The sequence below is a fragment of the Gracilinanus agilis genome, chromosome 1 (assembly GCF_016433145.1).
Source record: "Gracilinanus agilis isolate LMUSP501 chromosome 1, AgileGrace, whole genome shotgun sequence".
Classification (NCBI taxonomy): domain Eukaryota; kingdom Metazoa; phylum Chordata; class Mammalia; order Didelphimorphia; family Didelphidae; genus Gracilinanus; species Gracilinanus agilis.
The window spans coordinates 730,338,192-730,350,398 of NC_058130.1; the positions used below are offsets into that span (position 1 = coordinate 730,338,192).

The 12,207-nt window shown below is 43.7% G+C and overlaps 1 protein-coding gene across 1 annotated transcript in view; it reads left to right on the forward strand.

Moving 5' to 3' along the window:
* Window positions 1-256: 256 nt before the first annotated feature.
* The window catches only part of ATP8B3 (ATPase phospholipid transporting 8B3), a 55,758-nt gene continuing 43,807 nt past the window's right edge, over window positions 257-12,207 (forward strand). Inside the window, exon 1 of the mRNA XM_044685349.1 lies at window positions 257-357. Coding sequence (XP_044541284.1) covers window positions 257-357 — 101 coding nt within the window. The remainder of the gene's footprint in view (window positions 358-12,207) is intronic.

The following is a 12,207-nucleotide window of genomic DNA, read 5'->3' on the forward strand; positions in this document are numbered from 1 at the left end:
CCCTCTCCCTCCCTCTTTCTCTCTCTCTCCCGCCCCCTCCTCCGCCTCTGTTTCTCAGTCTGTCTCTCTCCTCTCTGTCTTTCTCCTCCCACTCTCTCCTTCCTCCCCCCTCTCTCTGTCTCTCCTTTCCTTGGGATGGCTCTGCCCCAAGGGCCCCGGGGCGCCGGGGGCGGAGCAGGGGCGGAGCCGGAGACCAGCGGGCTCCTCCTCCTTTTTCTCCTCCTCCTGCTCCTCCTCAGCCTCTTTAAAAGTCCCGATGTCGCCTAGGTCCCTCCAGATACACCCTGAGCGGTCCGGATCCTGTCAGCTTCCCAACTTGGAGAACCCCTGCCCGGCGTCTCCCGCCCCGGAGAGCAGGTGAGCGCCCGCCCAGTGTCGCCGCCCGCAGGCTGGACTCCTGGGGCCTCCTCCCTCCCCAGGTGGTGCTGGGAGAAGGACGAGAGAGGGAAGGATGGGGGAGTTCTGCACCCGCCCCCTTCCCCCCTTAATCCCAAGCTGAGGGGGGTCCTTAGGCTGATTGGGGTGAACCTCCCCCTCCTCCCCGAGGCAGGCGATGGAGGAGGGAGGAGCTTCCCCAGACTGGGCTCTGCCCCCCCCCCTCCCCTGGCAGGAGGCGGCCTCCCCAGACCACTTCGTCCCAAGCGCTATCTCCATGGATTGGGGTGGGAGACGGCTTTCCACTTTTCAGAGTGGGACACTGAGGTTCTGACTGCTAAGCTGGAGGTGGAGATGCTGGTGAACACTAGGAAAGGCACCTCTTTCAGCTTGGCCTTGTGATCTTTGCTTCTACTGAACTTGGCTTAGAAGAGGGGTTCAGGGGTACGCAGGGGGATAGGTCTTGGGCTGGCATTCAGGGGGCCTGGACTCCAGACATGGCAACACCCCTGATCCAGAATGTGACCCCAGCTAAGTTCTTTCTTGGTCCTGGCCTCAGTTTCCTTTTCTGTAAAGCAAATGGCTCATATTAAGTGATGGCAGAGGTCCATTTTTGCTCTGTCTTCCTAAGGGCCCTTCTAGCTCTCCTGTTGTGTGTTTAGCTCTCCTAACACTTCAAGATACCCAAGAAAGCAGGTGCCCTCACTCAGTTCTCTTTGGTGAGCTGGAGGCCCTCCAAAGTGCGTTTGTGGGCTGACAAGTGACTTCTAAACCTGCCTGAGACTCAGTAACCCAGGCTCCATGCCAAAAGCTCTCTGAGGGCAAATGGTGTGAACCATGTTGGATCAATGAGGAAAACAAGGCTCAAATAAAGTCCAGGAATTCTGGAGCACAAGAGTTTACAGCTGGGAGGGATCTTCAAGATCATCTTGTCTGACTCTTTCATTTGACAGAGGGGGGAAAGACAGACCAGGGAAGAGAAAAGTGGCCCAAAATCTCAGGGTGACACATGGCAGAGCTGGGGGGTGTCCTCCAGGGTGGCGACTCTATCCATGGCTCTTTTCCTCATGCCACACTGTTCCTCTAAGTACCCTCCCAGGATGGAGAGCTTGGCTTCTAGGGACTTCTCCTCCTCTGACATTCTATGTTCTAAGCATCCTCCTGATTTTCTCTGGTTAAGTCTGTGTTCTAAGTCTTTTGGCACTGAGTGCCTTTTCCCTTGATCCTCTGGCCATCACTTTGACCCTCTCTCTTCTTACCCCTGAGGAGGAGCCATAGGAAATAAAGATGTGCAAGTGCCTGGGGATCCCCATTCCCATTGTAGATTTCTGATGGAGGGGTGTGTGTGTGTGTGTGTGTGTGTGTGTGTGTGTGTGTGTGTGTGTGTGTGTGTGTTTAGTTTCAGTTCAGATTGTTATCTAAGACCCTGGCTTATTACTACAGTTCTGACCTGACTTCTGAGCCTTCTCCTCTTTTTTAGTCTTACCCCTGCCTCCTCCAGCTTCCTGTCTTCTTTTCCAATCCCAAGGCCCTACTGTCAGGGATGGCCAGGAATCCTACCCTGGCTCTCTTCAACTTTCCCTGCCCTTCTGCTCTCCAACCCCAGACAACCGATCCAGAAGATGGGATTATCCATAGAACTCTTTGATTTCCCTCCAAAGAAGGGGTAACTTCTGGAAGCTGAAAAGTGATTGTGCTGTCACTAAGAAAATTAGTTTGTGGAGCGGCTGGGTAGCTTAGTGGATGGAGAGCCAGGCTCAGAGACGGGAGGTCCTTGGCTCAATCTGGCCTCAGACACTTCCTAGCTGTGTGACCCTGGGCAAGTCTCTTAACCCCCATTGCCTAGCCCTTACCACTCTTCTGCCTTAGAACCAACACACAGTATGGATTCCAAGACAGAAGATAAGGGTTCAAAAAAAGAAAGAAAGAAAATTAGTTTTGAGAGGGCCATCCAGCTGACCTGAGGTCCTGAGCTGGGCATTAGTGGTTCTGGCACTAACTCATTTTGGCTAAGTCCCTTCCCTTCTCTGCATCTCAGCTTTCTCACCAATAAAAATAAAGGGGTTGGGCTGGAGGGTCTCTAAGGTCCCCCACCTCATAATGTCACATATATACATCATCCACTCTTTGAATCTGGGACTTGCCATTTTTGGAGTCTTATTTTTCTCCTCTTTAAAAGGAGGAGGGTAAAACTATGTCTGCCCTGCTGAAGTTCTACCCCTATTCTGCTTGCCACTCAGAACCAGACAATCTCCCACTTGCCTCCTAGAAGGAGGGATGGAAGGAAGGAGAAATGATGTGGAACTAGAGGAAGGTTCCTGTAGAAGAACTTTAGAACTCAGGATGTCAGAGCTGAGAGGGCCCTTAGAACAGAGAATGTCAGAGCTGGGAGGGAGCTTAGACCAGAGAATGTCAGAGCTGGGAGACACCTTAGAACAGAGAATGTTAGGATTGGGAGGACCCTTAGAACAGAGAATGTCAGAGCTGGGAGAGAACTTAGAACAGAGAATGTCAGAGCTGGGAGGGAGCTTAGAACAGAGAATGTCAGAGCTGGGAGGACCCTTAGGACACAGGATGTCAAAGCTGAGAGAACCCTTAGACCTCAGAATGTCAGAGCTGGGGGTGGGGTAGGATACCTTAGAATCTAAGAAAACAGGATGTCAGAGCTGGTAAGAGCCTTCAAACATGGCATGGATTATGAGTAGAAGGGACCTAAGAGTTGCAGTAAGTTCAAATCCTTCATTTTACAGATGAAGAAACTGAGGCTCAGAGGAGAAAATGACATAGTTAAGGTCATCTAGTAAGTCAGTGACTGAGTCTTTAGCAGCCCAGGGCTCCTCCAGGAACACCACCTTTACAGGCTATGCTCCCTTTCACTCAGTCAGAATCCCAAAGCTCCTCATTTAGGGCAGGTATTCAGATAGGACTTAATACAGATTTATTGCCTTAGAGGAAGAGTCACCTTTCATCTTGGAGTGGATCTTTCCTTTTGGCTCAGGAGCTGAGAGACCTAATTATAAATACCTTCCCTGATACCCTTTATAGGAGCAGAGGAAAGCCCTTTTACCTCTCTGAGCCTCAGATTCTGTAAAATGGGAATAAAAATTTGAATGTCCAGCTCTTAGGTTCATTGGGGGGAGGTGAGTTATTTTTATGTGAAATTCATTGTAAATCTTAATGTGTTATGTAACTGTGAGCCATTAAAACTATGCTGGGGACATTATCTGCTAAAGGCTTCTAGGGAGTGAGCTTTTAAAAGCTTCTTACCTTACCTTCTGCCTTAGCTTGGGATGGAGGGAAAAGTGTAGCAGACATATAAGGGACTGTTTTTGGTTAGGCATAAGAAAGGTACTTTTGATAGATGTGTGTGTGGCATGGTGGGTAGGGAGGAATTGTTTGGGGAAGGCAAAAAGGAAACATTAATGTGACTTCTTGATTTTGCCAGGATACCAACCTTGGCAGCATACCACCTTTCTCACTTGTTATTCTTCTCCCTACCTCCCATCTATGACTCCTGTTTTGTGCCAAAAAGATACTGTGGTGGGCACTGGATTCCTGCCTTCATGGGGCTTACATTTTGGGAAAGAAAAAGGCTTTATATATTTTTGTATTTTATTGTTATCTTCATTTTACTTTGTTTTATGCATTCAAAGTTTGTTTATTTTAACATTTTTTCTTTTTAAATTTTGAGTTCCAATTTTTTTTTTCTCTCTCCTACCTCTCCCCGACTCACCAAGAAGGCAATCAACATGGTTTCAATTATACCTCTGAAATCAGGCAAAACATTTTTGTATTAGCCATGCTTTAAAAAAAAAAAAAAAGGCAAGTGGGTAGCTCAGTGGATAGAGAGCTCAGGCCTAGAGACAGGAGGTCCTGGGTTCAAATCCAACCTCAGATACTTCCCAGCTGTGTGACCCTGGGCAAGTCACTTGACCCCCATTGCCTACCCTTACCACTCTTCTGCCTTGGAACCAATACACAGTAATGACTCCAAGATAGAAAAAAAAAAAAAAAAAAAAGGCAAGAAGAATTCAGAGTGAGAAAGAGAAAATTAGATTTTGATTTGAACCCAGAGTTCTTGCCCTGGAGGTGGACAGCATTTTTTCCTCATGCGCCCTTTAGAGTTGTCTTGGATCAGAATGTGTCAATCAGAGTAGCCAAGCCTTTCACATTGATCATCATGAATACTCTGCTGTTACTGTGCACAAATATCTCTGGGTTCTCCCTGCACTTTGCATCCATTCATATAGGTTTTACCAAGTTTTTCTAAAATCACCCCCCTTATAATTTCTTATGGCACAAAAGTAGTGCTCCATCTTTGAATTAAACACACACACACACACACACACACACACACACACACACACACACGAGTAATACTTTATCATAACTTGTTCGGCAATTTTCCTATCAACCCCCTTGCTTTCTAGTTCTTTGCCACCACAAAAAGAACTGCTGCAATAAATATTTTTGTGCCTATAGGCGTGCTTTATTTTTCTTTGATTCCTTTGGCATACTGACCTAGTAGTGGTATTGCTGGGTCAAAGGGTTCACACGATTTTTATAACCCTTTGGGCATAGTTTCAAATTGTCCTTCAGAATGACTGGATCAGTTCACAACTCCACCAACAGTGCATTAGTATCCCAATTTTTCCACATGCCCTCCAACATTTGTCATTTTCCTTTTTCTTCATATTTATCAATCTCTTAGGTGTGAGGTGGTACCTCAGGATTGTTTTAATTTGTGTTTCTCTAATCCATAGTGATTTAGAGCATTTTTTGCATGACTAGATAACCAATTTTTTCAGAAAACTATTTATGTCCTTGACCATTTATCAATTGGAGCATTGCTTTTATTTTTATAAATTCGACTCAGTTCTATACTCACTATATATTTAAGAAATGAGGCCTTTATCAGAGAAATACATTGCAAAAAAGTTTGATATTACTTCATTAACTATGCACAAAATGTGGCTTCCTTGATTATCTCTTTTAGACAGGTCTGTTTTTGCTTTTGCTTTGTCTATTATCATGATTGCTACCCCTGCCATATTTAACTTCAGCTGAAGCATATTAGATTCTTCTTTAGGGATCAGCTGGCTGGCTCAGTGGATTGAGAGCCAGGCCTAGAGATGGGAGGTCCTGGGTTCAAATCTGGCCTTGGATACTTCCTAGCTGTGTGACCCTGAGCAAGTCACTTAACCCCCACTTTCTAGCCCTTACTGCTCTTCTGCCTTTGAACCAATACACAGTATTGATTCTAAGACAGAAAGTGAGGGTTTAATATATATATATATAATATACATACATATTATATATATTTTGTTTATTCTGCTTCAGCCCTTTATTTTAATTCTTTGTGTATCTTTCTGTTTCAATCGTATCTCTTGTAAATTATTGGTTTCTGGTTTCTAATACATTCGGCTATTCACTTCTGTTTTATGGGTGAACTCATCCCATTCCCATTTAGTTATAATTACTAATTGTGTATTTCTCTTCATCTATTTTCATCTATTTTTTAACTCTCTCTCTTTTAATTGTGTCCTTCCTCAAAATTCTATTTTGTGGGCAGCTTTGTAGATTCTTCCTAGTGGTATGACCCTGGGCTATCACTTAACCAGCTTTCTAACCCTTAATGCTTTTATGCCTTCTAAGGGATACTGCTTCTAAGACAGAAGGTAAGGGTTTAAAAAAAAAGTCTATTTTGCCTTTTACCTCTAGCCATTATTTCCCTTAATCCTGCCCTCCCCTTTCTATTATCCCTTTCTTCTCTTATTTCCCTATTAGGTAAGTTAGATTTCTATAAACAACTGTATATCTGTCTGTCTATCTATCTATCTATCTATCTATCTATCTATCTATCTATCTATCTATCTATCTATCTATCTATCTATCTATCTATATGTTTTAGCATGCCAGTTGCATTTTTAACATTTAAATTGTATTTTTTAAAATATTTTTCCCATTTCCATGATTCCTTCTCTTCTTCTTTTCCCCCTCCCAAAGCTGATAAGCAATTCCACTGGATTTCTGTATTTTTTCCTTCTTTTTATTCTTTTTTTTCCCTTCTCTTTGAACCACTTCTGATGAGACTGAGGTTTAAGCATTTCCCCTCCACTCCCATTTTCCCCTCCACTATTAAAAACTCTTCCTTGTCCTCAAGGGGTTTGTTACCTTTGGAGGGATGGGTTTGTGATTTGGGGTTTTGGCTTTAAAAAATTGCTCTAGAGCAGTGATTCCCAAAGTGGGTGCCACCGCCCCCTTGGTGGGTGCTGCAGCGATCCAGGGAGGCGGTGATGGCCACAGGTGCATTTAGCTTTCCTATTAATTGTTATTAAAATTTAAAAAAAATTAATTTCCAGGGGCGCTAAGTAATATTTTTTCTGGAAAGGGGGCGGTAGGCCAAAAAAGTTTGGGAACCACTGGACCAGAGCAAAAAAGAATAATATGGAAATAGGTATTAAGTGACAATATTTGTACAACCCAGTGGAATTGCTTGTCGGCTCTGGGAGGGGGAAGGAAGAGGGGAGGGAAAGAAAATGAATCATGGAAACATGGAAAAATATTTTAAAAATAAAATAAAAAAAGAACAATTAACAAAAAATCTTTGGAAGGAACAGAACCTGTGAGCAGGGAAATGAATACAAATTATATACAAACTGATGGAAAGTTCTATCAAGAGAGACCCAGGGCTAGTGACTGGGGGGATCATGAAAGGCATCCTGTGGGAGGTGGCTTTGAGCTGTGCATGAGGTGGCAGAGAAACTAAGAAGAGGTGGCTGTGACTGCGGATTAGCCCTGTCATCCTTATGGCTGTGTTTTTTGAGGGCAGCGAAATCTTCCTCATTCAAAGTCTTATGGAGGAGACTGGATGGCTGTGAGTCAAGCTGCTGAGGCCCTTTCAAATTCAGAAAATATGGAGGTGAATGTACCTGAGTATATCCATATAAGCATCATATACAGAAATGGGATGAAGCTCTCTATTTTTCTTTCTTTTTTTTTTAAATTTTTTGAAGCTCTCTATTGAAGTGAAACTGACTTATTATGTTCTTTTTCTTATAGGTGGCATTCATTTCCCACCTCTGTGCCTTTGGCTAGCCTGATCCCTATGCCTAGAATATTCTCTCTCCTCACTTCTGGTTCTTGGGGCTAAAATTGCACTAAGACTTTTGGAATACCCTTTATTTAGGGTTTACCTACCTTTGTTCATGTTGTTTCTGCCCACGGGATGTAAGCTCCTCCAAGGCAGGGACTGTTGAATATTTCTTTTTGTATCCCTGGTGATCAGCACAAGATAAGCTTGGGAGAGGGACTTGGAACTTTGAGTTCCCTGATAGAGAGAATTCTCTGATAAGGGAATTCCCTCCTGCATTTCTTATTTTATTTTTTTTTTTAACCTTTACTTTTTTTGATCCAATCTTTTATTTTATTTTTTTTATTGATTAAGAATATTTTTCCATGGTTACATGATTCATGTTCTTTCCCTCCTCTCCTCTCTCCCCACTCCCATAGCCAACAAGCAATTCCATTGGGTTTTACATGTGTCATTGATCAGAACCTATTTCAATATTATTGATATTTGCACTAAGGTGATCTCTTAGAGTGAATATCCCCAATCATATCCCCATTGAACCACCTGAGCAAGCAGTTGTTTTTCTTCTGTGTTTCCACTCCCAGAGTTCTTCCTCTGAATGTGGGTAGCGTTTTTTTCCATAAGTCCCTCAGAATTGTCCTGATTCATTGCATTGCTGCTAGTAGAGAAGTCTGTTACATTCTATTTGCCACAGTGTACCTGTCTCTGTGTATAACGTTCTCCTGGTTCTGCATCAATTCCTGGAGGTTGTTCCAGTTCACATGGAATTCTTCCAGTTCATTATTCCTTTGAGCACAATAGTATTCCATCACCATCAGATACCACAATTTGTTCAGCCATTCCCCAATCAAAGGGCATCTCCTCATTTTCCAATTTTTTGCCACCATAAAGAGTGCAAACCCTTACATTCTATCTCAGAATCCATACTGTATATTGGTTCCAAGTAAAAGAGTGATAAGGACTAGCAATGAGGGTTGAGTGACTCACCCAGGTTCACCCAGCTAGGAAGTGTCTGAGATCTGATTTGAACCCAGGACCTCTATATCTCTGGGCTTGGTTCTCCATCCACTGATACACCCAACTGCTTCTGGTTTGGTTTTTTTTTTTAATTTTTAAATTAAAAAACATTTTTTTCTATAGAACTCTAAGAGAGTTATGGCCCAATAAACACTTATTGTACTGAAACTCTCTTCCTGTGGCTGCTTGCCTAAGGTGTGTGGATGGTGGCTGAGGATGCTCCTTTGCTGATGCTATAAAGAATAACTTCTGGTAGAAACTGGGGGCTTCAAAGCCCTGTGGAATCTAGCCAGCTTGAGTTTGCTTTGTCACCTCCATGTTCTGCCTTCAGCCAAAGGTTTTGGGATTCCTCTTCCCTGCCCTCAGGCTGTTTACATTCAGTTGCTCAACACTCAAATATGTGAATCCTGCAAGAGAGCAAAGAATGAGAGCAGAGAGCATTCTGTGTGTTGGACAAAGTGCAATGGGAGCTCAGGGGAGGGAGAGGAGATGTCCCGGTGGGTAGGTGGGAAGGGAGTGCTTCATTTTTTTTTTTTTTAGTTTTATCTTTATTTTATTTTAATAACAAATTTCCACATAAGTTTTCCAAAGGTATATGATTCATGTTGTCTCCCTCCCTTCTTCCCTCGGATTATCACATAAAACATATTTCCATATTATTCATTTTAAGGGAGGGCTTCTTGAAGAAAGTGGGATTTGGAGCCCCTGAAGGAAGGACAAAGGGCATTCCACACAAGTGATGCATAAGCAGAGTTGGGAGGACAGAGCAGAAACTAGAGATTTTGGCACCTTGGGCAAGTGTGATGTTGGGGTCTGGGTAAAAGGGGCTCAGAATCCAGTCTGCATCCCCTCTCCAAGGTGATAGAGTTTTGAACTTAAAAAGCCTGGGAGGGGGCAGCTGGGTAGCTCAGTGGATTGAGAGCCAGGTCCTAAGTAAGGAGCTCCTGGGTTCAAATGTGGCCTCAGATACTTCCCAGCTGTGTGACCCTGGGCAAGTCACTCAACCCCCATTGGCCAGCCATTACAACTCTTCTGCCTTGGAACCAATATGTAGTATTGATTCTAAGATGGAAGGTAAGGGTTTCTTAAAAAAGTCTGGGAGAAGATGGACCAGGGTAGAAAGGGGCAGTCATCCATGTCAACCCTTGGATGCAATAAGTAGCAGTTGTTCCCCTGAGGGGGTCATAGTACTGTCATGGATGGTGACTTAAGGCTGTATTCTGAGATCTGAATCTTGGAGCTGATGGAGAATCAATAGAGGAAGAAATATGTCCTTCTAAATGTGAGAGAGAACTTTCATTATCCTACTCTACACAGCTCTTTGGGAGCTCTGCCTTTCTTCCCCCCACCTACCTTTAAATGCTGAATCTTTAAGGATGATTTAGCTTAGTCCAGGCCTCTTGGTAGAGAGCCAAGGGGACTCAATTTGGAGTTAGAAGACCCCAATTAGAAGATCTTGACTCTGCTGCTTCCTTTCTATAGGAGATTGGGCAATTGGCATCTTCTCTCTTGGCCTCAGTTTTTTCAGAAACACACACACACAAAGAGAGCTTGATCAATGGACTGGTGATCCCATAGATTTACTCCTAGAGGTCCTTAGAACCCAAAATATCCGGGCTGGAAAAGCCCTTAGAACAAGGGATGTCAGAGCTGGGAGGGAGCTTAGAAAAGAGAATGTCAGAGCTGGGAGGGAGCTTAGAACAGAGAATGTCAGAGCTGGGAGGGAGCTTAGAACAGAGAATGTCAGAGCTGGGAGAGTCCTTAGAACAGAGAATGTCAGAGCTGGGAGGGTCCTTAGAACAGAGACTGTCAGAACTGGGAGAGCTTAGAACAGAGAATGTCAGAGCTGGGAGGGAGCTTAGAACAGAGAATGTCAGAGCTGGGAGGGAGCTTAGAACAGAGAATGTCAGAGCTGGGAGACCCCTTAGAACAGAGAATGTCAGAGCTGGGAGACCCCTTAGAACAGGGAATGTCAGAGCTGGGAGACCCCTTAGAACAGAGAATGTCAGAGCTGGGAGACCCCTTAGAACAGAGAATGTCAGATCTGGGAGGGAGCTTAGAACAGAGATTGTCAGAGCTGGGAGAGACCTTAGAACAGAGAATGTCAGAGCTGGGAGGGAGCTTAGAACAGAGAATGTCAGAGCTGGGAGGACCCAAAGTCACACAGCCAGTTAGTAAGTTAGGATAATGTGTCACTTCTTTGCTTAAAAATCTTCAGTGGATGCTTACTGCTGCTATAATAAAATGTAATCTGCTTAATCCCCCTTCTAAAGCCCTCCACCATTTGGATCCCACTTACTTTTCCAAATGTATCACTACTCTTCCTTTATTTGACATTCTGCCCTTGGCCCCAACCTACCATTTCCCCCCTGGGCACCTTTGTACAGGTTGTCTCCTACATCTGGAATGCTCTCTCTCCTGCCCTTGGCCTTTGGTCAATCATGAAAGAATGTTTCTGGAATTGGTTTGAATTGAGTTGAGCAAGGATTCGTCTCCAGGTCTCCTGACTCTCAGGTCTGGGTTTTCCCTTCTACTGAGTAAGAGAATCATAGCCCAGTGCCTGGCATGCAATAGCTGCTATAGAAATGCCTAAAAGAATGATGGTAATTCTAATAATTTCCTAGCAATTCCCCTGGGAAGCATAACTTGTATTACTGCAGAATTCACACATATTTGTACAGACAGGAACACGCAGCGTACGAGAATTCCTTACTCATACCCTCAGCTAGGGCTGTTCACAGGCAGACTCGTGGGTGGTGTCAGGGTGGACATTTCCCTTCTTCCCCTGACGGGTTTGTCCTTTGGGGAGATGTCCACCCCTCCAAGCAGCCAGCAAAGGGTTAACGTGCACCTCTGTTTCCTCTCTTCTTTATAAGGGAGGACCAGAGAATTAACCTTTACAAGGCTTCTGTAAACCAGTCTATGTAGTCCAGCTCTGACCCAGGCACTACATTAATTGCTTTACAAATATATCATTCAATCCTCACAGCCCTGAGAATAGGCATTATTATTTCCCCCAGTTTTATAGTTATGAGGAAACTGAGGTTGACCGAGGTTAAGTGACTTGCCCAGGGTCACACACCTTATAAGTGTCTGAGACTAGATTTGACCTCCCTGACTCCAGACCCAGTGCCCTATTCATTTATAAGACTTTAAAACAACAGCAAACATTTATAAGGTGCCTACTGTATGCCAGGCAATGTGCCACGTCCTTTATAATATTATCTCATTTGATCTCACAATGACTTTAGGAGGTAGATGCTGTAATTATCCCCGTTTTATAGTTGAGGAAACTGAGGCAAACAGAAATTAAGTGATTTACTGAGGGCCTCACAGCTAGCAAGTATCTGAGGTTGGATCTAAACTTAAGTCTTCTTAACTCCACACCCCAAATAATTTTGAAGAAGCCTGTCTAATGTTCTAATAATTTTTGGTAGGGCATAATGAGTATTGTATTGCTTGCTTTCTCAAAATGGAGAGGAGTAGGGGCTGGAAGAAGGGAAAGAATTTGGAACTCAAAATTAGAAAAAAAATGAATGTTAATTAAAATGTAATTTTTTACCAATTATGTGTAATAAATTTCCACATAAAAATGAATGTTAAAGATAATTTTTAAATTAAGATTTAAAAATTTTTTTAATTAAAAAATTGTTGGGGTGCAGAGGGTGATATGTCCCCATGGTTTCATCTGTGTAGGGAACTTCTGTTATGGAAGCTGTCAC